This window comes from Engystomops pustulosus, chromosome 1 (assembly GCF_040894005.1).
Source record: "Engystomops pustulosus chromosome 1, aEngPut4.maternal, whole genome shotgun sequence".
NCBI lineage: Eukaryota > Metazoa > Chordata > Amphibia > Anura > Leptodactylidae > Engystomops > Engystomops pustulosus.
In genome coordinates this window covers 61229223-61253204 of record NC_092411.1, presented here as the reverse complement: position 1 = coordinate 61253204, position 23982 = coordinate 61229223, and the positions used below count along the sequence as shown (strand labels likewise).

The following is a 23982-nucleotide window of genomic DNA, read 5'->3' as shown; positions in this document are numbered from 1 at the left end:
CACAGGGCTTTAGATTTTATTGATACCAATTGAGGAAATGCAATTATTTATTTTGAGCTCCTGATCCTACTCTTTTTGTTCAACAAGACAATCATATAAGAGACAATCTGTGTAATACTACAACAATAAAGTTTTTTTTTTAAAGAACATCTATCACCAGATCAAGGATTATAAACCAAGCACACCGACATACTGGTATCTGCCCCCTCTGGCAGGATCTGCTCTTCTTTTAGCTTATGGCCTGGTTTTTACAAAAAAAGGGCTTTTAGAATTATGAAAATGAGCTTGAGAGGCTCAAAGCTCCAAGGTAATATTTTTTAAATAGCTTTTTTCTTAAAAACAAGGGCATAAGAAGATTTGGTTTACAATCCTTGATCTGGTCATAGATGTCCTTAAAGGTTAACATTTGGGTTCTTCATCTTATAAGTCAAAGCATAATTTTAACTTAGACCTGACTAGTTTTATTCTTATATCTGGTTCAGTATTAAATATGGGGAACTTACTTTCAGTAAGTTTTCATATGGATTATGTACAATACAATGGAGAAGGTAGTGCACATGCATGGATATATTTCCTCCATAAGGCCATAAAAGTAGATAAGGAGGGTCTATCTCCCAGAGATTGGATTGGTTCCCCTAACATTCATTTTCCAGCTCTGCAGCAAATATCTATCTAAATAATTAAATATTATGTATAAGAAACATTCTTGCAGTTCTATCTATTTTATTTATATCCATTGTGTTCCCAAAATATAGGGGCACATTTACTAAGGGTCCGAACAGCGCATTTTCGTCAGGTTTCGTGTTTTTTTCCGTTTTGCCCTGAATTGCCACGGGTTTTTGGCGCACGCGATCAGATTTTGGGGCATCGGCGCCGGCTTGCATGCGACACAAATCGGGGGTGTGGCCATCGGACAACCCGACTGATTCGGACAAACTGCGGAATTTAAAAACCAAATTGTGTCACAAGATCAGCACTCCCGTGCACTGGGAAGAAGAAGGTGAACTCCAGCAGACCTCAGCGGGGGAAGCAACGGATGCAGGAAATCGGGCGCACGATCTTAGTGTATCGCGGCAGACCCGAATCCTTGTCGGACCACGCACAGCGGGAATCGCGACGGGAGGGGTAAGTAAATGTGCCCCATAGTGGTCAAAAATAGAAAGATGAAATAAGTGCATTAAAGAAGTTTTCAAGGTGAATAAAATCCTACTAAATTTGACTTATCTGTCCCTTAATCCTCTCTGTTTCAATCAACATGCTGCCTATACCCCTGCTCTCTGCACTTCTAGTTGTCTCCTGACACAGGAAGTGCTTAGAAACAGCCAGTCACTGGGCAGGGTGGTAATCCAGTGATAGAGTAAGAAGCCTGAAAGTAGAGTGCAGCATGAGACACCAAAGCGTCTGGAATGGAGCGTCAGGAAAATGGGGTTGGGTGCGTAAAATTTTAGCCATCATAGGAATACATTTACTCCTCTGTAAAAACTCTTTAAAGTCAATACATAAAATATACCCAAATTCTACATTACATGTAGATAACTGGAGCAAAGTTGACCAGTAATTGGAAACGGGTGTAGTGCTGCACAGTTATTAGTCATATTCTATTGGTTTATTATGATTGTCGTCACTAGAATTTCCCAATAATTACATGACGGTTGACTTGCTGCCCTTGTACCGGGCTCACTGATGTATACTTGAATCCTTAGACAGTTTTTAATTGCACTGCTTTGTACTAAGTAAGAGATGGTATAAATTATCCCTTGTGGAAATGTATGATGTACTGGAAAGTGTTCAAGTATAGAAATCCCCTGGCGCCCTGGGCAGTGAGTCCTTTCATTGGAAAAAGTCTTGTCACCTCCATGCCCCAGTGTTTAGCCTATTCTTCACCTGATGTACAGTAATCCAGATGCGGGTGATGTCATGGATTTATGAGAAGCATGAATGCACTTAACCCCTCATAATCACACCAACACACAGGCTAAGCAGCTAGCTGGAACTATTACACAAAACTTTCTCAGCGCTGTGCCAAATTAAGGAAAGAAAACTTACACTTACTGTAATTGGATATCGCATCCACATTTAACCATTTGTTATGCTACAGAAAGGATAAAATATGTATATATATGTATTATATGTATAATACTCTTATCCTCTATTTTCCTTAATAGTTATATGATTTAAATATTTTAATGCTCATCAAACATTACATTCAGTTGAGTATAGATCCGCATCATGTTTGCAATTCACAAGGTCCATATTTTCTGCTCTCATTCTGATATCTTCATGAGAAATACTTAAAGGAAATCTACTATTTGTTTTTATGTATTGTGAACCAAACATACCTTGAGAATGCTGTAGCTACACTGATGCAGAAACATATATTTTTTAATCCCTGAACTGAGTGGTTTTGCTCAGTGGTTTATCTATCTGCCATAGATAAACATATTACACAGAGCATCCTGAACTGTCCAGACAGGATTAATCAACCTGAGCTGGATGACTCATACACAGCAGCTGGAGATGGTGCACAATTGATTATTTTTGCCTGTCTCAGCTTATGCTGGGCAGGACAAGGCTGGAACAGTGCATAATTAGGGTAAAAGGAGAAGCGCTGCAGCAGCCACACGAGCAAAAGAGCTTCCATAACGTAATTTTTATAATAGTTTTTTCTGCAAAACCATTCAGTTCAGGGATTAAACATGATATGTTTCTGCATCATAGTAGTTACAGCATTCTCAAGGTATGTTTGGTTCATAATGCATGAAAGCAAATGGTAGATTTCCTGTAAAGGACATTTACCACCAGATTACAGAGCAGCCTACCATCAGTAGTCTGGTGGTAGATGTCCTTTAATGTGCTCTTTCTAAAAACACCTAAGTGCTAACCTTACACTTCCTCTTTACATTAAAACTAAGAAATTATTATTGATTAAACTATGAAAGGAACTGAGTAGACTGTACCCAGTGTGTTATCCCCAGGCTGCATCATATAGAGTACGAGAATCTGAGAAGATTGTTCTCAGTGTCTTATCTTCATTTACTATGTTATAATGCAGAAGGAGAAGACTAGATTGATACATAATTTTGTAGGAAAAGAGACACCATAATATTTTACTATTTAATCAATTCTCTTTTTATATATACCGTATATACTCGTGTATAAGCCGGGTTTTTCAGCACAAAAAATGTGCTGAAAAACGTCCCCTCGGCTTTTACACGAGTCAATGCACTAGTAAAAACTACTTAAAAAATAATAAACTTATATACTCACCCTCCGGTGGCCCCGATGTGCATCGCTGCTCCCCCGATGTCCACGCAGCTCGTCTTCTGGCTTCCGTGCCCGTCTTTTTTCTTCCGCTGGGTGCCGCCATGTTTTTCCCACGGGCGGCGCCTAGTATGACATCAGCAGCGCCACGTCATACTATGCACCTGCCGGCCGGGGGAGAACAATGGCGGCGCCCAGCAGAAGAAAGAAGACAGGCGGGGAAGCCAGAAGATGACCCGCGCGGACATCGGGGGAGCAGCGCTGCACATCTGGGCTACCGGAGGGTGAGTATATAAGTTTATTTTTGTATTGCTGGGAAGGCTGTATACTACTGGGGGCAGGCTGTATATTACTGGGGGCAGGCTGTATACTACTGGGGGCAGGCTGGGTGGCTTTATACTACTGGGGGAAAGCTGTATACTACTGGGGGCAAGCTGTATACTACTGGGACAAGCTGTATACTACTGGGGGCAGGCTGTATACTACTGGGGGCAAGCTGTATACTACTGGGGGCAGTCTGTATACTACTGGAGGCAGGCTGGGCTGGCTATATACTACTGGGGGCAAGCTGGGCTGGCTGTATACTACTGGGGGCAAGCTGGGCAGGCTGTATACTACAGGGGGCAGGCTGTATACTACAGGGGGCTGGCTGGCTATTTACTGGGGGATCTGTGACCAATGCATTTCCCACCCTCGGCTTATACTCAAGTCAATAGGTTTTCCCAGTTTTTGGTGGTAAAATTAGGGGTCACAGCTTATACTTGGGTCGGCTTAGACTCAATTTGTTATTTATATTTTCCTCAGCTCCTCCTACTTTATCACATGTGTCATTCATTGGGGCACATTTACTTACCCAGTCACCGGAGTTCACATAAAGTGCATTGTCTGTCTATAATGCACCTTGCACCTTCACTAAGATTGTGCGCCCGATATCATGAATGTGTCGCTTTCTCGCTGAGATCCTACAGATTTCACCATCTTTTTAGTGGTGCATCTAAGTGCTTGGGCTTACAACACAATTTGAAAGTTAAATCCTGCGCTCAGTCTGAATCAGTCGGGTCGTGCGACAGCACGCCCCTCGATTTCTGTCACAAGGAAGCCAGCGCAGGTGCGCCAGGGCACACACTTATTAAATACCTGTGCAAGTTGTTTTAGCCCCAAAAACTGTGCACAGTCCAACAAACCTGCTTGCTTCAACACTGCAACACTAGACTGCTGGAAACAGTCAGTCTTTCCTGACTTCCGGTAGACATAAAATTGTCTCCGTATCCCATCAAAATCCCATGTCTATGGAAATCCCTCATTTTATAGAATCATTAAAAAGGGTGACAGTCATTCACATTCTAATTTGATTATGATTTAATGCACATATTGACTTGCTGAGAGGTGTCTCACAGACAGAAAGGTAAGTCCATTAAAATAAAGTCAACATTGCTAATGTCTAGTTTTTAAACTGACCTGAAAACTATTAGAATAATTGAGATCTTCTTCCAACATAATAGATCATTAATGTTCTTTTCCTTACAGATGTTAATGAATGTGACATCAACTCGAACATCTGCATGTTTGGTGAATGCGAGAACACCAAAGGATCCTTTGTGTGTCACTGTCAGGTGGGGTATTCTGTGAAAAAGGGGACAACTGGATGTACAGGTATACCATGAATGACTTGTTAGCACTGCATGGCTATTTGGACACATACGTTGCCTTTTCCTTATTCTGTTTTTTATCAGCTCTAATAAAGTCTTTCTAACTTGACCTTTGTGTTTTGCTCATTTTTGTCTTACAAGCATGGGGATGCATGACCTGAGAACATAAGATGGGGAGCAGCTTGTCTGTGATACATGTGGTTTGCATGTGCATGGTGGTGGGATTAACAGCTTGCTATGGCTTGACAATGGGCAAACAAGGGTGCAAGTGTTTTCACAAGGTGACACATGACAGCAAAATGGTGAAATAGTTGAAATTCAACAGCCTAATTCTTATCTCCTCCAATATTTCTAAGATAATAAAGCGATGTCCATACACTTCACATGGACAACTGCATGGCTATGGCGTTACATGGATATCTGTATTTATAGAGTTATTTATTTTTCATTTTGCCTTCACCTGTTTTTTAACTTTTCACACTACTGTAGCTATCATTTTCGCTGCCTAAAATTTAGGACAGTTATCATGGAAAACTCATTCATACAAACATTCCTATACAACTACTATAACACTTATATATTGCTTACATTGTTGAGTCCTGTTGAGCACATTACATTAGCTATATTGTATTTATGTAAGAGGAGTAGCCTAACACACCTGCCACTCTTATCTCTGGGCCTGGAACATATATTAGGCATTGCTTGAGAATAACCAAGGCTGTATAAGGAGTAACCGAGTATTTAAATATCTGAACATTTGGAAAAGACATTAGACGTGTACAGAAAATGATTCTCCGGCTTACTTGTGGCTTATGTTTGGACTCCTTGTATGGTATTTTTGCCAGGATTTTAATGCACAATACTTTCATCCCCTACATGTAGCATGCATGGAAGACAAAGGAAATATAAACCTTGCTTTCTGCGGATCTCCTTTATAAGATGATTGCCCTTTAACATCTGGGTACTAGTCAGATAGACTTTATAACCAACATATAAATTTAAGATGAAATTAGGATGGGCTAAACCTCTCCCTAAGACATTAGGATGGGCTAAACCTCTCCCTAAGACATTATATTTTGTCTTTCATAATTTTGCTTAATATTTCCCTCTCCATTTTATTTAGATGTGGATGAGTGCGAGATTGGGGCTCACAACTGTGATCTTCATGCTACATGTCTTAATGTACCTGGAAGCTTTAGATGTTCTTGTAAGGAAGGCTGGATTGGTAATGGTATCACATGTCATGGTAAGCAAGTTGTAAGTTATAATAATGTAAATATACCAAAAGTCATGGTGTAAAAATGGTAAAAATTTTCTACAGCAACCCCTGTTCCCCAAAAGGAAACAATGAGTTCACCTTTGATAAGAAGCGGTAGCTCCATTGTATCGAGACTTGCAACTAGCATCAGGACCCGGCTCTTACTCGTTTCTTTTCTGCCGATTCTTCTCCATTCAGTATCTTTATATATATTGTTATAAGTGCAGAGAATCTTAAACTTGAAATCATTTTTGGTTACACAGGAGATGATAAGATCATAGCAGTCATAAGGTTGCAGATGTAAACTATACAGTTGTATCTCTTATAAGTAACACAGGTCAAAGCCAACAGTATCCATGTCATGATGAATAATCAATAACAGTAATTGAATTCCATGAATGCATAATGCATTACACATAAAGTCTGTATCAGTTGTATGTAAAATCAGGATCACCTGCGAAAGATATGGAAATAATATAATACAACAAATATTGCACTATTGTACATAACAATAATTTAGCGTATGAAGGCTTGTGTTTTGTGTTCAGTTAACCAATGTTTGTGTCTGCAGACCTCGATGAATGTGCCAATGGAACTCACAGTTGTGCCATTTCTGCCCATTGTCTAAACACCCCCGGCTCATACAAGTGCTCCTGCATTGAGGGATACACCGGAGATGGATTTACATGTTCAGGTGAAACTAACAAAGTCATCTTTGTGTCTTTTAGAAGTACACATGTAGAAAGCATTACTTTCTACATCACTGAACATATCAAAACACTTGATATAGAAAATTATTATTATATGATATAGTATCAAATAATTGCCACAGATTAGAGAGACCATTCAGACATTTGAGTAATGTTAAGCGATGAAGGTGTAGTAAAAAAAAACTTTGCCTACATTACATCCCATTCACTTAAACGCTGCTGCATAACAGTGAAATTTCCAGAAAAAAGCAACACGTAGAAGAAAGTAACGACACTCACCCACTTGTTAGAAAAGTTTAATGTCCTTTATTCAGGTGAGGAATCACATGCAGGGAGAAGCAAGCCTTGGCAACAGGGCCGTTTCGCGCTCAGTGGCGCTTTCTCAAGCCAATGGCGGCGCCCACATCACATGGCGGAGCCACCAAGACTGAATACAATTCCTTCATGTGAACTTTCCTAACTTGTTTGTAATATGATAGCAAAATCTTGTGTCCACTTCTTTTGTTCTTTCCCCTTTTACATATCAGACGTATTCTTCTGAAGCAAAAACTAAGCAACTTATGTATATGGGCATCTTCAAGTATAGAATATGGTTTACGTTTTAGGACATTGCTTTACTATAATTACCAAAGTATGGATGTCAAATTACAACCCCATTCTTCAGTATCAATGGTATTCAATAGCCTTCTACATCAGCGCAGTGTTGCCTACTTCATTTATAGTGAATATTTGTCACGGAGGTTCAAGTCTGTACATTTACATTGTAGTCAGTGTTCATAATCAGAGAAATAACCCACATTTTGGATAGAAAAAAGGACTTTACCTCTAGAAAAAGAACCATTGATGTAAATGATGGGATTAGCTGCCATGCTCAATTGTTTTACATAAAACCAGAGCCAAATCAACCTGCCAAAAAGAAATTGTTGTTGAAGATCAGATTTACTATACATATGTACAGCTATCCAATTCATAAAAAAGCACTAGGTGTTGTGTTTCAGGTCATAGTGTCTGATCACTAGCCGTTGAAAGTAGAAAGAAAAATGTTCTTTGTTATTAAACAATTTTTGAGTGTCAAATGAAGAAGGTCACCATCTCTTCTTGTCACGAACAGATGTCGACGAGTGTGCGGAAAATGTTAATCTGTGTGAGAATGGACAATGCTTGAATATCCCCAGCTCTTTTCGATGTGAATGTGAGATGGGCTTCACTCCAGCTCCAGACAGCAAGTCCTGCCAAGGTAGGTCCATGGCCCTTTTTTTCCCGCTACTTAACTTTTGGATTGACCTTGTTATATAGAAGTTATCGGAAAGATTTGGAAAGACCTCAACCTGCGAGCAGTAGGTGAAGTAATGTAATATCCAATTCCTATCCTATTGGACTAAAATCATTAGGTTATTTACAAATGGACAGTAAAGTGCATTTGATCGCTAGAGTAATTTTCCAAGTGTGCAGAGTTACTTTGTAAGAGATACCTTAGCTAGAATACCATAGCCTACCGATGTGATGTACTGAGAGAACATAGTATTACTTTCTTTTTAGTTAGAACCATAAGCAAAATGTGTTTCTATTCCAAAAAAATATTGCGTTAGAAACAAGTCTAAAATGATTCTTAGATGCAACAAAGGATTTGAGGACATTTTACATGAAATAAATTGTATCAGATTCAATATAAATAAAGGATATATGTGTGACTATGTATTATACAGGCAATTGTAGGCAAATTTTAAACTCCCACAATAACTCAAAACTAATTTGATGTTATATGACTTCTTTTAGATATAAACGAGTGTTATTTCGAGAATATTTGTGTCTTTGGCACCTGTCGGAATCTTCCAGGAATGTTCCAGTGTGTCTGTGATGACGGTTATGAGTTGGACCGCTCTGGTGGAAATTGTACAGGTATGTACCATAGAACTTGGTTGAACCATGAAATCTCAGATTAGAAATAATATAGGATGAGATAAATGTTATCTCAGAAGGTAACCCCTCCCTCCCTAATATGTTTTTATAAGTATGCTAATAAATAAGAAGTTACATCTACCTGCTTGGACTTCTTCTTAGTCAAGAATCACATTTCACTTACATGTTAATATGACAATTATCCATTAATTAGACCATATTTTTTTCCAGAATCTTAGAGAGGAGAGAAACACTACTGAACACTGTGTTCTTTCTCTCTCAGCCACATACATCCCTGTCAAAGAGGGAGGTTATAGTAACTTCACCCCCACAGACAGGCAATGGCATCCACTTTCAGGACCATCTACAGATTTGCCTAAAATGTTGAACTCTTATTGTATTTTTCTTCCTGATAACAATTAATAAATATTAACTCATGCTGTAAATTCTATTCTATTAATTAAAGAGACTGTCGGGACAGTTATTTACCGATGCTGCTGATCTATGAGTTGGCATTTGACTCTAGTACTCCAAGGGGCCTAGCTGCGTGGCTCCGTGTGACATTTGTACCAACTCCACAATGACTTTTGAAATTCAAAGTCTGAGCCCGCATTCACATATTACGCTTTTGAAATGCAATTCAGGCGCATCAGTTAGGTTTAACTCCCAAGCACAAATGTGTTTCAATTTATACGCTTGCTTTCAGAGAACACTGGAATGCATGGCCTGGAAGAAGAAATTTAGAAACAGGGAGAGCTTGGTTGGGAACATAAAGTATTCTATGACCGGTCTAATAATCCACCTGGCTTATATATTTAGTAAGAGAGCAGTATGGCCCCAAAAAACTTAAAGTACATGTTGGACAATATACTACAACAGAAGGCTCAAAAATAATATAACATTGCCTTTCATTATGTTTTTTCTTCTGCAGATGTGGATGAATGTGCAGATCCAATAAATTGTGTAAATGGCTTCTGTGTTAACACGCCAGGGAGATATGAATGTAACTGTCCACCTGACTTCCAGCTTAATCCCACTGGTGTGGGCTGTGTAGGTAAGATGCTTGTAAAGAGTAGGTAAGATGTGTATATGAAGAAATATGTTACCACAATCCCCATGCAAAGCATACATGATGCATTTCTATTTGCTTTAATGGAGGCCATTGTCAGGTAGAATAAAGCCATTAAAGCTCAACGAAGCACTTTCTAAATTTGAATCAGCAGATTTTCACAATCATGTGGCTTAATACTCCTAGGTAGCCACCTGTGAAAATGGAGGATATCCAGAATTCAAGAATAAAGTCAAATACCACCATTTCATCACCATCATTCCTGGGTGATGGAAACCCTCCATTTTCACAGTTCAAAACAAAAAAATAAATGAAGTCAATTTAACGGGATGGACATATGGCGGATCTGAAACAGTCAGCTGACACATAATATCCACCATCTAATCTGTTTCAAAGTGGCTGAAAATCATACACATCCAACCTACATGCTGTATAAAAAAATCTGCAGCACAAACTAATGTTTAAGAAAGAAAAGGATATCTTGGTCAGGTTTTGTAGTTCGAATTTCTGCAGCGTATAACAGGGGATATTTATATGAAGTTTTACCTCTGCCGGTTTGAATTCCTACTAGCTGTCTGTAATGAGTTACATATTTCATTTTGTGGTGCTCATCAGATATTTCTGTCCTTGGGACCATGTGTGCAGCAGTCAGAGAATTTGCTGAGCAGACTGCCGGGGAGCCACTGCAATGGCCACTGTCACAATAGCCAGAGGACAGAGCCAACTTTGTCCACGGGATTATCAGCACAGAACTCCCACAGAGCTGTGACTCGACAGACTTCCAAATGAAAGTTTCTACTCTGCTAGACCAATTTTCTTGTGGTCTACTTTACACCACTTACCAGGGGCAAAGACACATATTAATTGTGTCAGAGTTTCCACACCACAAGAACCACACACCTGTTTGGAGCAGAGATGGAAGAGGCAGAAAATCTAATTTTTTTCTAGCGTTGACCACTAATAAATGGATCGGTAACAGACACAGGTAGTGGGAGCACCACAAAAGAAGTGGAAACCCCATAGTAAATGTCCCCCTGTTTTCTACATGGCCCTGGCCTTAAGCTTGCACTTGGCCAATATTCTTGCTTGTTTGATCGATAGCAGAGTCAGTCAGCAGTTTAAGTCGTGCTCAACTGCACACAGTGAGAGTCAGAGATCCTGGAGAGCTTGGTAATCATACCTTTGTGTATGTAGTTAGGAACAACAGGAAAGTTAAAAAATGAAGTTTTCTAGGCACTTTAGGTCTACAGCTCTGCAAGTGCTATTTGGGGAGGTACTTTATCCTGAAGAGCTATCTGCTCTTGCACTGAGCTGCTATATTATGGCTGTCATTCAAAGTAAATTTTTGCATAATCTTAGACACCAGACTTTTTGACCTGTACAATGTCTGGTGTGGATACTTACTTACAAGACAAATAGTTGTAATTGTAAGACATTGCATATCAGAATTATGTGCAGCCTTTGTCTTACATCAATTTCTTAAAGTAATATGTGTTTTTCAGTCATATCTAGTAAAACTCGTAGAAATATCAAACCAGAGTGTTGCTATAAAAAGAAAATATGAACACCTGCTTTTGTTTAACTAGTCATTCTGCAATGCCACGACGTACAAAAACTTTCCAACACTTGAGGAATCATACTGTAGCCAATTTGTTTATCCTCCTAAATTCAGTCTTTTAGCCTTTCCAGCTCTGTTTTTGGAAGTATTCTTTCTTAATGACTGATCTATTGACCTGTCCAGATGCCATCATTTTCTTCCTAAGCGATTTCAATCTGCATGGAAGCAGACGCTGAGTATTTGGCATCCTGTGAAAGCTTAAAATTTAATTAGAACATTGTTCAGAAGTTGACCTGGACCAAAACCAAACTATGACAAATACTCTTGTACAGTAATATTATTTATACTCCTGCTTTCAAGTGTTACGGTTAAACTGCAAGCTCAAAAGTTATACAGTAAGTGAAACTTTCGGACAATCACACCTATTCATTTGCTATGGTGTGTAGTGAAATGTTCTCCTAATCCTTAAAAAGTATGTATGCCAATTTATATTTACAGAGATGAGACATTAATTGAGAAACACAGCGCCGCATTCAGGTATAATAAGCGTGCTAATTCTTGTTTTCACCTATGTCTCTCCCCAGATACAAGAGTGGGTAATTGTTACCTGAACCATGGACCTCGTGGTGATGGAACCATCTCATGTAGCACAGAGATTGGTGTTGGCGTGAGTCGATCATCATGTTGTTGCTCCCTGGGAAGGGCATGGGGAAACCCTTGTGAAATATGCCCACCGGTTAACAGCTGTAAGAACTAATCTTTATGTATTTATTTTGGGGGGGTTCAAATTTTAAAAATTCTACAGGGAATGCAAATTTATGCAAGGGCCCAATTTTCCCTAAATAGATGGGTGAAGGAAGAAGGAAATGGCTATACTGACTTTCAGTGCATGTGCCTTTTGTTCTGAAGAGAGATAAGCTAGCACCAGAAGTGAGAGCTAGCTTTCCTTCTTTTCCAATTGACCAGTGGTGTAAGTAGAGGTCACAGTCTTCGGGCCCATAAGCCAGAGTGGCCAACAAGTTGCTTTTTAACACTCATATGGGCACATTTACTTACATTCCCACTGGAGTTCACCGAAAGTTCATTGTCCGAATGCACCGTGCTCCGATTCACTAAGATTGTGCACCCGATATCCTGCACGTGTCACGTCCCCGCTCAGGTCCGACAGAGTTCACCTTCTTCTTTGTGGTGCATGTAAGTGCTTAGGCTTGCAACACAATTTGAATGTCAGTCGGACAGTCTGATGGCATGCCCCCTAATTTGGGTCGCATGTAAGCCAGCACAGCTGCCCCACAAAAAGGGTTGTGCGAGCCAAAATCCCTGAAAAAGGCATAGACACTTCTTATATACCTATGCAAGCTATGTAATCCCCGAAAAAAAGGTGCACAGTCCAAAAGTGAGCTGCACGAACCTTAGTAAATGAGCCCCAAAATCTCTTATAAATCCTTTAGAAGTGTCATTTGTGCATCTGTTTGCTTTGCCATCTTTAACTATTTTTTCACATCCATATACCATTTGTTGTTTGGTATTTTTCATATCTGGAAAAAAATGAACAAAAAATGGATGGATTTATATTAGTTAGAAGGCCTAACACCTAGTTCCCCAGCATAACTTCTGTTTTTAGCATGTACCCATAGACTTATTATGTTTTCCATGTTCCACAATTATAATAAAAATAGAACAGACTCTAAACACGTTTCAACAGACCACCGAGCCACTGAAAACATGGATGTATGAAAAAGCACATTGCAGATAGTGGGTCAGTATACTGAGTCAGTATACTGTGAAATAGATAAATGTGTGACTAAGTCCTTACTCTGTACACTGTAACTTATGACAAAAGCTGCCACCTCAACCCTACTCCCCAGGAGATTATTAACCTCTTAATATTAGAAAGTCAAAATATAATTATAAACTGAGTTCATGGTGAAATATGCAGCTGCAAGAGTTAGAGTTTTGTTCATTTAGCCTGAATAACACTATAATCAGAGAAGACTATGGATAGAAATGGATCATAATCCCTTCTCATTGTGTACATATTATATAGATAGAGCATTATGGAGTTGTTTATCTCACATAGAGCTTAGCCTCTGCCAGTGCACCTGGCTTCTGGTGCCACAGTGAGCCGCTTAAAGGTACACATGAGAAAAAGTTGGATGGGAGCCCGTAGCAAAACTTATGTCTTTGAGCCTGTGACTCTTTATTTACACCCCAGTCATTGACCATATATGGTTTGGCTGATAACCAAACCATACCAAGCAGGGTATTATTGAAGTTACTTAACAAGATATCTTGCACAATATATGCAATACATTTCTAATAGCATGAGCGACTGACTTACATACTAAAAGACAGTTTTTTGTTTCCAGCTGAATATAATACATTGTGCCCTGGTGGAGAAGGTTTTAGACCCAACCCTATTACTATTCTTCTAGAAGGTAAGTTTTTTCATGTCAAATAATTGATTGGCTATCAATGTGATAGATAACTGAATAGCAATGAAATTGATCCTTGCTAAAACTGCAATATTAAATCTCATAAAGTGGCAGATATCATGCCACAAGGCATGAAAAAGTTGCAATTCCTGTCTGTGCACGTCACCAGGAGTCTCACTTTCCACCCTCCCTCTTGTCATCTCCACATTACTTTTTTGGCACAGGCAAATTTACAATAGCCTGCAGCATCTGGCAACTTTATCATTTTTTAAACTTTATAAAGAAACTTTTTGGCACAGTACCCATCAACACTTATCCCTTGTTTACCTATTGTGGTATAAAACTGACTACTTTACAACTACAGAATTTGCATTATGGATCAATATTTCACAGCATGGAAAATTAGCTTAAAACTTGACTAGACTTTTTGGACTGTGTCAGCCTCATACTTGTGGAAAGAAGAGATGAATCCAAAAAAGCTGCAAAGTTTATCCATGTTCTGAGAGAATTCTGTTTGCATTTGGGTGGAGTAGAATACCAGCAAACTGTAGCCGTAGACTTACTCTTTTTATGTATGTAGATCTTTCTTTTATACAGAGGTGATAGAATTTGGTTTATGCCTGCATCTTTCACATAGTCAAAATATGGTCATAATTTTTGTGTTGCTAAACTCTTTGAAGTTCTACTGAACCGTACTAAGATCATCATAAGGTCCGATGGACCTTTTAAAGTGACACAAACATTCTTATATATTTTTATTCATTAAATCTCATTCCACTAACACCAAATATCCTGAAGCAGAGGAAATTTAAAGTATCTATAAAATTATAATTACAGGCGGTCCCCTACTTAAGGACACCCGACTTACAGACAACCCATAGTTACAGACGGACCCCTCTGACCTCTGGTGAAGCTTTCTGAATGCTTTACTATGGTCCTAGATTGCAATAATCAGCTGTAAGGTGTCTGTAATGAAGCTTTATTGATAATCCTCGGTCTCATTACAGCAAAAAATGTTTAAACTCCAATTGTCACTGGGGCCAAAATTAGTTTTTTCTGGATCTACAATTATAAAATATACAGTTTCGACTTACATACAAATTCAACTTAAGAACAAACCTCCGGACCCTATCTTGTATGTAACCCGGGGACTGCCTGTATATGTTTGTTATATCACATGTTTGCTCTTCACCTTGTATTATAAGAATGTGCTATATGTAATACATATAGCATAAAAAAATAGAAGAAAAACCGCCGACTCACCCGTTCTAGTAGTGTCAGTAGCGTGTCCGAACTCCAGGTCACAGCAGGTGCTCTCGGAAACCGGCCTTCGTCCACAGGCCAAACAAACAACAGGTAAAGATATGGAATCCAGAACTCTGCACCACACTCCGAGATGATCCAATATCAAAAAGCTTCCTTTATTCAATAAAATTCATATAGACACGTACAGCCAGACACGTTGGTACAGAGTGTGGTACAGAGTGTGGTACAGAGTGGTGGATTCCATATCCTTACCTGTTATATGTAATACATGGGATATGTACTTTAGGATTAACACCTGTCCACTGTAAAGTCATGGCCTCAACAGGATACAAAATTACTACATGCTATCTCCAGTCCACATAAACTTCTATCATATTATATAGTTCACATAAAATATTAGAAAAAGAAAATTCCCCTTGTAGTAGCTTGTTTTTTATGTAAAATGTCTAAATGTGAAAGGTTCATGAATACTTATTCATTGTGCACTACTTAGGCTATGGTTACATTGCAACTTTGTGTCACAATTTCCCACAATGAAACCCATCCTGCGCTACAGCAAGTATTGTAGATCCAGTGTAGCTGGAAAACGCATTTGCTGGCCAGTAATAGTAATCACATGTGATTCGTACATTAATCTATGATGTGAAGTCACAGATACAGTGGGAGGAATTTAGTAAGATTGGCCTATTTACTTCAGGGCTAGAATTCTGATAAATACTCCCCTAGATGTCTATCAAGAGGTAAAGTAGTGCCACCTCTGGAAAAGGCCAAAAAAAATAATTATTTTCTAAACTTTAAGGTATCATTAATCCAGTAGAAAGCTATTCCTTACATTTTAAGTGTATTATTATACTTTTATTTTATGATTATTTGTTTTATTTCTTTAGATATTGATGAGTGCCAGGAACTACCAGGTCTATGCCAAGGTGGTAATTGTATAAATACATTTGGAAGCTTCCAGTGTGAATGTCCACAGGGTTACTACCTCAGTGAGGAAACCCGTATTTGTGAAGGTAATTGCATATATAAATACAGATCGACCCCGACTTAAGGACACCCAACTTACAGACGACTCCTACTTACGGACAGACCTCTCTTCCCTCTGTGACCTCTGTTGAAGCTCTCTGGATGCTTGACTTTTGTCCCTGTAAAGTGTCTGTATTGAAGTTTTATTGATAATCCTTGGTGAAAGTAAAAAATTTTGAAAATCTGGAGCTACAATTATAATATTTAACAGTTCCGGCTAACATACAATTTCAACTTAAGAACAAACCTAAAGAACCTGTCTTGTACGTAACCAGGGACTGCCTGTAAATGTGATTCATACAGTAAGGACAGATTCCCAGCATGCAGCTGCACTAAGAGCAATACTTTCCATTGGATGCATGCAAGCGTCCGTTATTTCTACTTGTCCATTCCGTCAAAAAGTATAGCATTTACAAGTCAGGAACGTTTTCATGGATCCTTCATAGACTATTGTTTAGGAACATCTGTGAAAAACGGATGCCAGACTGTCATGCATTAAAATCTAACCTCAATGATAGTTTTTACCGACTATTTTGGGCACGTTCGTGTACAGGAAGCATAACTGCAAATCTTTACTGTGGTCCTTACCATGCCATTTGGAAAACTTACTACACTTACTATAACACTTTACGTTTACAATATACTGCACGATATTCAACTTATTTCACATCAGGATGCCAAAATGGAAGTTTATGCAAAAAATAGCTACCTACACATATTTGCGCAATAATTATCCATTTTTGTTGTGTTTGTCAGTTATATGTGAACCTCTTTTATTGCTCGTTTTTATCCTATGTAATTATTTATAGTCACTTACTATTGTTTTTACTTTTAGATATTGATGAATGTGTCACCAATCCTGGAGTCTGTGGCCCAGGAATATGCTACAATACTTTGGGGAACTTTACATGCATATGCCCTCCAGAGTACATGCAAGTCAATGGTGGGCACACCTGTATGGGTAAGCTGTGGAAAATCGGTCTTTATTTCAATTAGCCAAATGTGATTACATTTAAGAAATAAAATCATTTTAATCAATGATTTAATAATCAAAAGTATGGGACAGTATGAGAGAATGAGAGAAGTTTTGGACTGGAGAAAAGAACAGTATTAGGTCAATTTGTTACATTTCAACTATAGATGGTCCCCTACTTAAGGACCCCCGACTTACAGACAACCCCTAGTTAAAGATGGACCCCTCTGCCCTCTGTGACCTCTGGTGAAGCTCTCTGAATGCTATACTTTAGTCCCAGACTGCAATGATCAGCTGTAAGATGTCTGTAATGAAGCTTTATTGATAATCCTTGGTCCAATCACGGCCAAAAATTTTCAATAATCTAATAATAATAATATTCTTTAATCTACAATATTAAAATATATAGTTTCAACATACATACAAATTCAACTTAAGAACAAACCTATGGAACCTATCTTGTACGTAACCTGGGGACTGCCTGTATAGTCCAAATTGGACTTAATTTCCAAAGATCAGTTTGCTTAAGGAATATAGATATCGAATATTATTTTCAAGATCTATTTTAATGGCAAAGTATAAGTACTGTATTCTGTTCCAACTAATGTCTAAATCATTGAAGACAGAGGTTGAAAACATAATCAGGAGATTTACTAAGTGGATTGCACCACATTGAAGAGTCTAGAATAACAGATGTGACTTGATGAGTCATAAAATGCTGTAGAATGTTTTAAAGATGTGCGCCATTTTTAGTATTTATGCACCCCTGACATAAAAAGGCTTAAGGAAGAGAATAGGACATAAATGGTAATCCTGCAAATCCTGCATTGTAAAGGTTGCTAGACTAGACAGAAATTTGGTTCATTTTTATATCAACTAATCGTATAACCTATTTCCTGGCTTACCTTGTACTCTAATTGTCTGGCAGAACGTTAGAGCAATTTGGTACCTATTTTGGAATCTGATGTCATGCCCATTTTCCACTAAGTGGAGAACTCATATTTGTTGGATGAGACAAAAAAGTGCTTAAAACACATTGGCCCAGATATATTATCCTGGTTGCACCAGTTTTCTATCTGAATTTGCACTAGAAAGAACGTCTTTGGAGCTTGCACATGTATTTAGGATGTTTGCACCAGTGTTGTGTCGCAGCTGCACTGTGCAGACATGACAAAAAACTGTGCACCTAAAGGGGGTGTGTTAGTGCTTAATAGGAATTTGCGACACATTTCATACAGCGACTCAACCGAATTGGGTCACATGCTCTATGTTAAAGGTGCACCTAAAAAAGATTGTGCACACTTTTAGAGCAGTGCAAGGTGCGCCAGATTATTGAAGACCGTGCACGGGTATTCAGTAATTTGGCGTCTTGTGCCTCTGAGAGGCCTTTTTCTTCTTGGGACTCTGGGAGACCTTTTTCTTTAGTATACATTTATGCAATGTACAAAATGATTGATTGTCTAAAATGTATGTTTTAATGTTTGTTACCATAAAATCAATAAAAATATATATGATTTAAAAAAAAAATATAATCTGGAGCACTCTGCACATCATGTAGTTTGCACTACGTTTGATAAATATAGCCCATGATATGTGTGGTGCAAACCCTGAAAAGAATATTTTTTACATGAATTACAGTAAATTTGCCTCTACAGTTGTTCCGTCAGTGCGACTGTCCTGAGTGGGATTAAGCTACATCTCGGCCATTTTAACATTGACTTGGGATAAAGTGAGAGAACTACCTTTTTAGTAACCCCCTTTTTTTAGTATGTATCTGTGGAAAGAAAATTTAGTAACCCCCTTTTTTTAGTATGTATCTGTGAAAAGAAAATTTAGTAACCCCCTTTTTTTAGTATGTATCTGTGGAAAGAAAATTTAGTAACCCCCTTTTTTTAGTATGTATCTGTGGAAAGAAAATTTAGTAACCCCCTTTTTTTAGTATGTATCTGTGAAAAGAAAATTTAGTAACCCCCTTTTTTTAGTATGTACATGTGGAAAGAAATTTGCAAAAAGAATCACAGAAGCTGAAGCTTAAAATCTGCTCTTGCAATCCCATCTACGGAAGAGATATTGAAGTGTTTTTAAATAGCAAATGTGAATCAATGACATATACAAAAAGGTGTTCTAATTTATTACAGACATGAGGAAGAGTTATTGTTACAGGACTTACAATGGAACCATGTGTGAGAATGAACTGCCGTTTAATGTCACTAAAAAGATGTGCTGCTGTACATATAATATCGGCAAAGCCTGGAGTAAGCCGTGTGAGCCATGTCCAACTCCTGGAACAGGTACAGAGTATGATGTAATTGAGCTTCTTTTCCATATCTGTCTTTAACATTTTCACTCTTCATCATCTGTGTTCTGGGACTTGTCTGTTACCTCCTCTCTTTTCAGTTGTCTGTAAATCATGGTATATTAGCCATGAAAACAAAATATTAGTGTTATCTCCTAATCTCGATGATGTACAGCATAGTATGGCCAAGTGTATGACCCCTACTAGTTATGACACTACTTGTAGACTGTACATAACAGAGTCTGTCCTCGGAAGATTAAGGACTCCGTACTACAGTGTTGCTCCTTGCACTGCTGTCCGACTGTATCCAGTGCCAAGAGATATTCTCCTGCAGAGGTAATATTTCTAGGGGGACTTATAGTACATGATAGATGAGAATATAATTTCTACTGCTTTCAGTTTTGAACTCACCATTGGAGTCTTTTATTGCTAATAACGACACAGTCTACATAGTCTAAATCCAGACCAAATGAATATATTTATGGCCATCATTTCCATCCATGTGCACATACTGTACATTGAATCTATTAAAATTCCACACCGATGACTGTGCAGCTGGCAGTATACCCTGGGCTGCAGGATGCTGTTGCAGCCATCCTTACAAATGGAAAAGTACCTCTTTGTAGGAAGCGCATTCTTCATGAAATGCAGATTAAGACATAATTCTGTAATTACAGTAATGGATTTTGTAAATTAATTGTCCTTGTGCAGTAAGGGAACATTTCGGATGTTGAAATGCCTGCCAACTCTATCGAGAAAGAAATCTCTTTCTTCGAAATTAAAACCAATGGCGGCCTGGAAACATTTTGTGTTGAAGTCTTTAAAGATCCCCACAGTGCAGACACTACTTCATTCTGTCAGAGAACTTTAAGAGGCCTGTTTATTAGTCTACAAAGATGATTTAAGATGTAAGAAGGAAGTTGTAATTTCATGAAGGGGAGGACGTTTCGATTTTACTCTTCGTGTTTTTATATAGGCACACCATTCTTTTGACATGATCTAAAAATCTTAAGTGCTCAATAGGAACAGTTGTGATGGCGAAGGGTGGAGACTCATTTTAAAAATGTCTGTAGATGCAAGAAATCTTGTGTCTTTTTGGTTAATTATTCAAACAGAAGGAGAAATAGAACTTTAGTCTTCTTGGTCCAATAGAACTGTAAAGGATTCTATACGGTTCTTCAAGAAGTTATTAAACTTCAAGGGAAAATCCGACCAATTGTGCTGCTCCTAGATGACCCAGTATATCACTGAGACATACAGGCAAATGTGGGTCCTACACAACAATGCATAAACAATGGGTATGTGGACACTAAAAGTACATTTTATTCACAAGAAAGATGTGCCATAACAACCCAAAAATAATTGTTAAATATCTTTTATTAATTCAACTGAACAGAGACCAGACATAAGGTCATCACATGTGTGATGCACAACCAGTCTACTATGCATCGTACACAAGTTATGATATGTGTACCAAATTACATCTGTGCCAACAACTGTAGCTGAAGAGAATATATAAAGACGGTCCCTGACTTAACCAGTTCGTGACCGCCCGCCGTGTATTCACGGCGGCGGTCGGGTCGCGCTGCATGGAGAGGGCTCACGGGCTGAGCCCTCTCCATAGCCGGTAATTCTTTGCTGCATATTGCAGCAAAGGCTTACCGGTAACACCCACGATCAGTGCTAGCACTGATTTCGCAGCGATGGCTGCCGGCAAAGCTGCCGGCAGCCTCAAAAAGATAGCGACGCATGGGCGCCGCCATCTTACCTGGGATCGCCGCTCCCCGTGACGTCATCTCCATGGTAGCCTCGGGTCTTCCGAAGACCCGAGGCTTTTTCGTTTTAACCCCTTCATTACAATGTGCTGATAGCACATTGTAATGAATGAGGAGGAAAATCCCCATATACTGCCATACTGTAGTATGGCAGTATATGATAGGATCGATCAGACAACCTAGGGTTAAAGTACTCTAGGGAGTCTGAAAAATAGTATAAATAAAAATAAAAAAAAGTAAAAAAAAAAAATTATAATAAAAAACCTAAAATTTCAAATCACCCCCCTTTCCCTAGAATTGACATAAATATAAATAAACAGTAAAAATCATAAACACATCAGGTATCGACGAGTCTGAAAATGCCCGATCTATCAAAATATCATAACGGTTTTTCAATGCGTTTAACCCCGTAACGGAAAATAGCGCCCAAAGTCGAAAATGGCACTTTTTTGCCATTTTGAAAAATATAAAAAAATCTATAAAAAGTGATCAAAAGGTCGTAAAGTCCTAAAAATAATATCATTGAAAATATTATCAAATTTTGCAAAAAATGACACCACCCTCAGCTCCGTACACCAAAGTATAAAAAAGTTATTAGCGCCAGAAGTTGGCAAAATCAAAAAAATAATTTTTGTACAGGAGGTTTAAATTTTTGTAAATGTATGAAAACATTATAAAACCTATACAAATTTGGTATCCCCTTAATCGTACCAACCCAAAGAATGAAGAAGACATGTCATTTGGGGCGCTCAGTGAAAGACGTAATATCCAAGCCCACAAGAAAATGGCGCAAATGCGTTTTTTCACCATTTTCATTGCATTTGCCTTTCTACGGCGCCGCGTCAGAAGAAGATTTCGGGACATCGGGTCAGTATAGTGCCGGTGTCGGGCTGTGATATCACAGCCCAGACCCGGCACTAACACCCGGGATCGGAAAAACTCCGGGTGTTTACACGCCGCGGTCAAGCATGACCGCGGCGTGCAAGTGTGTCCCCCGTGGATCGGACCCCCCGGTGTGCTTACCGGGGGATCCGATCCCTCCTGCTGCTGCCCCGGGTCCCGACGAGTGACCCGAGGCTGTCGGCTCCTCTTCTCGCCGGGTCCTGCCTTCCTGGCAGGTGTACAAGTGTATTGCAGTGTAAAGGCTTGAATAAGCGATCGGATGATCGCTTATTCAAGCCAAGATGTAGAAAATGTAAAAAAGTAAAAAAAAAAAAATTAAAACTTTTTATAATATAATTAAATAAATAAATAAAATAAAAGTATATACAGTAAATAAAACACAAAAACATACATATTTGGTATCACCGCGTCCGTATTAATCTGTACAATAAATCTAAATCAATATTGAACCCGCTCGGTGAACTACGTAAAAAAAAACTCGGAAAACTTCCCATAATATACAATTTTTCATCAAACACCATCACAAAAAATGTTCTAAAAAGTGATCAAAAAAAGTTACGTTCCCTAATATGATACGACTGAAAAGAACAACTATTTTCGTGAAAAATAAGCCCTCAACCAGATCTGACAACAGAAAAATACAGAAGTTATGGCCCTGAAAAGTTGTCAATAGTAAAAACAATGCGATTTTCTCCAATATTGGTTTTGCTCAGGAAAATTAAGCAAAAATAAGAAAAACTATATAAATGAGGTATCACCGCAATCGTAGTGAACCAGAGAATAAAGATAAAATATTATTTTTACATTACGGTGAGCGGGGGGGGGGGGAATGCTAAAAATCCAAAATAAAAATTGATGATTTTGTTTGTGTCCCCCTTGAAATAGTTAATAAAATCTCAAGAATAAGCTTTAGACTCCCAAAATGAATTATCTATACATTGTATCTCATCCCATAAAAAATAAGCCCTCATATGTTTGTATTACCAAAAAAAATAAAAATTTATAGGTCGTAAAATGTGACAATACAAATCTGCTGTGAATGGCGCCTCCATTCATTCTATACTCGGCCGTGCGCCCATACAGCCGTTTACCACCACATATGGGGTATCAGTACACTCGGGAGGAATTGGGCATCAAGCGTTGCAGTGCGTTTCATCATTTAATTTATTCTGAAAATTTCAGTTTTGGCCTAAATGAATGTATTTTCCAAAAAAATTCAATAGTTTCTAAATCGCAGGTCCATATTTTTTAACCCATGTGAAACACTTAAAGGGTTAATAGACTTAATAGAAGTTGTTTTACATACATTGAGGGGTTAAGTTTCTATAGTGGGGTAATTTATGGGGTTTTACTATTATTTAGGCCTCTCAAAGTCACTTGAAAGCTGAGTTGTCCCTCAAAATGTGAGTTTTGGCAATTTTCATGAAAATAAGAAAAATCACACCTAAAGTTCTGCACCTCATAACATCCTAGAAAAATGACCGGAAACATAAAATATCATCCCAACATAAAGCAGATATTCTGTAAATGTTAATTATCAAACTTTTTGGGTAGTTTTACATCTTGTCTGGAAACCAGAACATTTCAAACTTGGAAAATGAAGAATTTTTACAAACTTTTGCCAAATTTTCACTTTTTTTCAGAACAAAATGCAAAACTTATCACTTAAATTTTATAACTAACATGAAGTACAATGTATCACGAGAAAATATTCTCAAAATCACCGTGCTATGTTAAAGCGTTCCGAAGTTATAACCAATTATCGTGAGACTTGTCAGATTTGAAAAATCGAGTCTGGTCATTGAGCTGAAAACTAGTGTCGGTGATAAGGGGTTAAAATTCGCATAATTACCAATAACAGTGTAACCACTTATGAACACACACAGACATACAAAGTTGCTTGA

The 23982-nt window shown here is 38.4% G+C and overlaps 1 protein-coding gene across 1 annotated transcript in view; it reads left to right on the top strand.

The window, feature by feature from the left end:
* FBN2 (fibrillin 2) overlaps window positions 1–23982 on the top strand; it is a 125925-nt gene that overhangs the window by 70045 nt on the left and 31898 nt on the right. The window contains exons 31-41 of the mRNA XM_072141717.1: window positions 4789–4914; window positions 6034–6156; window positions 6740–6862; window positions 7990–8115; window positions 8655–8777; window positions 9709–9831; window positions 11989–12150; window positions 13774–13842; window positions 15993–16118; window positions 16967–17092; window positions 19243–19395. Of these exons, the coding sequence (XP_071997818.1) occupies window positions 4789–4914; window positions 6034–6156; window positions 6740–6862; window positions 7990–8115; window positions 8655–8777; window positions 9709–9831; window positions 11989–12150; window positions 13774–13842; window positions 15993–16118; window positions 16967–17092; window positions 19243–19395 (1380 nt within the window). The remainder of the gene's footprint in view (window positions 1–4788; window positions 4915–6033; window positions 6157–6739; window positions 6863–7989; window positions 8116–8654; window positions 8778–9708; window positions 9832–11988; window positions 12151–13773; window positions 13843–15992; window positions 16119–16966; window positions 17093–19242; window positions 19396–23982) is intronic.